The 4,636-nt window shown below is 39.0% G+C and overlaps 1 protein-coding gene across 1 annotated transcript; it reads left to right on the forward strand.

The window, feature by feature from the left end:
• The first annotated feature begins 574 nt into the window (after positions 1-574).
• LOC106677780 (cuticle protein 21-like) lies at positions 575-1,486 on the forward strand. The gene is made up of 2 exons (XM_014415896.1): positions 575-649; positions 782-1,486. Exons 1-2 carry the CDS (start codon positions 638-640, stop codon positions 1,448-1,450), a joined length of 681 nt encoding a protein of 226 aa, XP_014271382.1. The 5' UTR covers positions 575-637; the 3' UTR covers positions 1,451-1,486.
• The last annotated feature ends 3,150 nt before the right edge of the window (positions 1,487-4,636 follow it).

Genomic DNA, 4,636 nt, shown 5'->3' on the forward strand with positions numbered 1-4,636 from the left:
ATACTGTTTGTATACAAATTCTTCAAGAATTCGAAGAATTATTCTTAAGTACAAACATAAATTGCTCTAGAGTAACTTCAAGATAAGGCAAAACAGCTTCCCTAGTTACTCTAGAAGAATTTTTAAACTTATTTTTGTGTCATTTTACTTTTTTTATATGTCTCGTCATTTATTGTACTAGTGAAATGGTTTCATATTCATTATAGCTCAGGAGAAAATCAACTATTATTAACATTATGATTAGTAGACAAGTACTTATTTTCATGTGTAAAACAAAACAAAAAAAAACCTCTCATTAGTAATTTTCTTTTCCCAGCTCTCATCAATTTAAATATCTTAATTTAATAATGTAACTATCAATCAAACTTATATTATTTATATAATATTTTTAATCATACATATTACAGAATACATATTCGTATTCAAATCCATCTACTGGATTGAGATGAAATTTGATTCGTCCAGAATTGCAATACATCAAGGGGGAAAAATACTTGAATTTTCGAGGATTAAAATGAGATTAATGAACCTGGGATGGTACAGTAAGGGGGGGAGGGACGACCTTAGACAAAGATATCGGACAGGTATAAAGGAGCAGGATCTCATCTCTGCTCCAGATTCTCACCAGTTCTCAAACATGGCTCGTCTCGTGAGTGCCTGATACTTAACTAATTTACATTACTAAAAACTTGAGTCCAAAGTTATAATCCTAGCATAAGACCTTTCTACCAATAAGCAGATTGTTATTACTTTCTAAAATTATCATTGACTTACATTTCAGGTACTCCTCATCGCCGCCCTCTTTGGCGTTGCCTCCGCTCAGCTCATCGCTAGGGCTCCCCTGGCTTACTCCAGGCCCCTCGCCTACTCCGCCTATGCCAGGCCCTACGCTGCTTACGCCAGGCCCTACGCCGCTTATGCTGCTCCAGTCGCCGCCGTAGCACACGCTCCAATCGCCACCGTTGCTCATGCTCCAGTTGCTGTAGCTCATGCTCCAGTAGCTGTTGCCCATGCCGCCCCAGCCGTTGCCGTCGCTGATGAGTACGACCCACACCCATCCTACTCTTTCTCCTACTCTGTCAACGATGCTCTTACCGGAGACTCCAAGGGACAGACCGAGACCCGTGACGGTGATGTCGTCCAGGGTAGTTACTCCGTCGCTGAACCCGACGGTTCCATCAGGACCGTAGACTACACTGCTGACCCCATCAACGGATTCAATGCTAATGTACACAAGGATGCTCCAGCTGCCCATGCCGCACCAGTGGCCGTCGCTCACGCCCCAGTAGCTGCTGTTGCCGCTCCAGTCCTGGCCGCCCGCGCTGCTCCAATCTACCGCGCCGCCGTCGCCCGCCCAGCCCTTGCTTACTCCGCTTACGCCCCAGCCTACGCCACCGCTCTCAGAGCCACTGTCCCAGCCGTAAACCATGCTGCCGTCACTATCCACTAAATTTAGAGTTTAATAAATTATTTTAATCGAAAAGTACATTTTTATTTATTTATTTTTTTTAATCACAAACATTTGTAATAGTTTCTTTAGAAAAACGCTGCTAATAATAGGCAGAACATTTGGAGTCACTAACTCAGATACAAAATAGTCACTCATTAAGGTCAGATAACTTGACTTTTTCTTCCTTCATCATCATAGACTGCGAATCGCCATTTCAGATTGAATGCTTAATAATAATACTTTTAATTTTTTTTTTTTCATCCAACTTTTATTCCTATCAAAAAACAAGTAAATACCTACCTATATGAGTAACAATTATAAATAAATAAAAAAAGACCTTTTGTCATAGTGGCATTTTAAAGTAAACACACTGGGTCCTCTGAAGGCGTGTTATACATCGCTAGCGGGGTAGCCAGGCGATGATATAAAATAAGGAGAGACTGCTCCGCTTAAAAAAAAAATACATGTAGTAGTATGTAGTTGTACTATAATAAATGAGAGTGATACTCATTTTTCTGTCATATCAATTCGGAATGGCAATAGTTTGCAAATTTCGACTAAAAAAACTATAGTAAGCGTCTATTGTTGTTGAGGACTTAAAAAAGTCCGCTGAATAAAAGGTTATATGTAATACGTGAAAAAAAGTTTTTGACGCCGACCTACAAAAAGAATTTCATATATCTTAAATCTAACCTCTTATAAGACCATATTTTCAATATAAACATTGGAAAATACTTTGAGTAGGAGGATATTGTGACAGAGGAACAAAACTAATAATCTTTTGTTCTGTTTTTGTTTTAACTCATATAATTACAAAGACATGTCAATAGAAACTCTAGATTTTTTTGTATGTAAAAAAGTTATTCTTTACCTATCCTAAGACCCTCTGCTCATGCTTATTTGTAAAGCGATCATTGTATATTAATAGCACATCAATTTATACATGTTCTTATATAATCGATTCAATAAGGACTAGGTTATAGGCTCTGTAGTTCAACAAATAAGTTTATGTATATAGTTATTCATTATAGTTGTAATCATCCACGTGAAAGTAAATTATTTGGCTTGTAGCCTGCTCATTATTGAAATAATACGATAATACGATTCCATAATACATAATATATCTTTTTTTAAATTTCTTTAATAAAATTTACAACTGTTTATTATATAATACATTTAGTAAATATGATCTTAGCTAAAATAAAGTGTTACAGGCGTGTAGAGCAACTACCCATTAGGTAGCACTCTAATGACATTTTACATTATCAGGTCTCGTGGCCATCTTCTTTTCAGACGTCCCGGAGGATTATCAGGATTGGAAGAGGATGCAAGCTTAGAAACTAGGGGGGTTAAGTGGTTAGGGAGTTTTTTATGGAAGGAATAATATCTGGTTCGGGCTAGATCGGTTACATGGGGAACATTAAGGTCTTTATGTATGATTTAATTTGTATCAAAGTAAGGAGCATTAAGGATTTTATAAAGGATTTTGGTTTGGATTGGATATAAGAGGAATTCGAAGGTTTAGTGGAGCCCCAAAGCCCAACTCTATATGTCTATATGTAAGATTGGCCTTATTACAGTCATGTAGATCAATCTTTAGTAATGAGTTGGAAGTTTATACCGTTTGTCTAGTAAGTGGTGTAACAATCAAAATCGACGTGCAGTTTTCTGTCTTTTCAGTCTTGTGTAATGATACCAGATTAATCGTTTGTCCAAACGTAGTCCAAGGTAGTGGATCTGTTCGAAAGTAGTAAGAGTAATATTCTTAAATGATACTGTAGGGCAGTAGGAAGGTTACGAGGAAGAGTAAAGGTGATTTGTTGGAATCTATCTTAATCCTCCTATTACGACTTCATTCTTCGAGGGCTGAGATATGGGATTGTAGAGTTTGGGATACAATTAATGGGTTATTATTAACAACGAACACAATGTGTCATCGGCATACGTGGTAAGGATACTGTTAGGATTGGTTGAATGTCAGCTGTATAGACGGTGTAGACGATGGAACCGAGGATACTACCTTGAGGAACACCAGCAGACTGAGAATAGAGGGATAAATAGGAACTATTGTGGTTTACTTGGAATAATCTATCAATGAAAACTATGTAGGAGGTAAGAATTTACGAAGTTTGTAAAGCAGTACCGGGTACCAGACTCGATCAAAAGCCTACATCGAAAAAGACTCCCACGCAGTACATTCCGCGCTCTAAAGAAGACGAGACAACGTCCACCACACGATGACATTGCTGGATAATGGAATGGGATGTTAGGAATCCAACTGGTGATCAGGGATTATCGTAATATTTCTACACACTATTTAGATCATTCCTGCAGCGCTGTCTATTAAGTGGTCCCACCCATCTTTGGAGTATCCCAGGAGTTTGTACTATCTCTAGTATTTTTCTCGGTATACAGCTGAAACTGTCGGAACCAAGTATGAAAGGACTACTGCATTAGCGTACGACACCGATTTAGTCACCTGCAATAGTTCAAGGAGAGGCAGAGAAGGTCGGTTAGGAAATCGCGAAGAAACAGGAAGAGCTGAATATCTTATAAGTTAATACCAAGAAGACCGATTTCGCTTTCCCCTCCCAAAAGATAATCCCCCTCTTCCTTAAATCTACAGGATAGAAGGGTGAGAAAACAGACGGTAGGAAGCGTTGTGTCAACCTTGACAGTCTGTATCCAGGTACTTAACACGTCACAACCATAAAGAAAAACCTGATGATTCAGAAGGGATCATGACCTCATTGTTTTTTTTCCCTACGCCACAGGAAGTGGGCTATTACGCCATTTTCCCTCTCGCAGCCCAATACAATTTTATTCGTCCTCTTAGTTCGTCCGTATCTCGCTCAACATCCTCCAGACCAACACACGCCAAAAGATGGTCCCCATCCATGTCCCCCATGTTGCATAGAAGACATTTCGGGGAATCTACGATGCCAATTCTATGGAGGTATTTTTGGAGCAGATCATGTCCTGTCACTAGCCGAAAACAGGCCACTCTCTCAGCTCTGCTAAGATTGCCTGAGATTCTTTTTTCCTTATCTAGTAGGCTCCTGGTGTTGTTAATTTTGTATTACGGCTTGGGAGTCACTGAAGATTACCGTGTTGTCATTGCATTCAATAGTGGCTTCCATCGCAAAGCAGATAGCCTGCATTTCTGCATCATAATTATCACATCCC

This window comes from Halyomorpha halys, unplaced genomic scaffold (genome assembly GCF_000696795.3).
Source record: "Halyomorpha halys isolate HHAL.00 unplaced genomic scaffold, Hhal_1.1 Scaffold107.1, whole genome shotgun sequence".
In the NCBI taxonomy this organism is placed as follows: domain Eukaryota; kingdom Metazoa; phylum Arthropoda; class Insecta; order Hemiptera; family Pentatomidae; genus Halyomorpha; species Halyomorpha halys.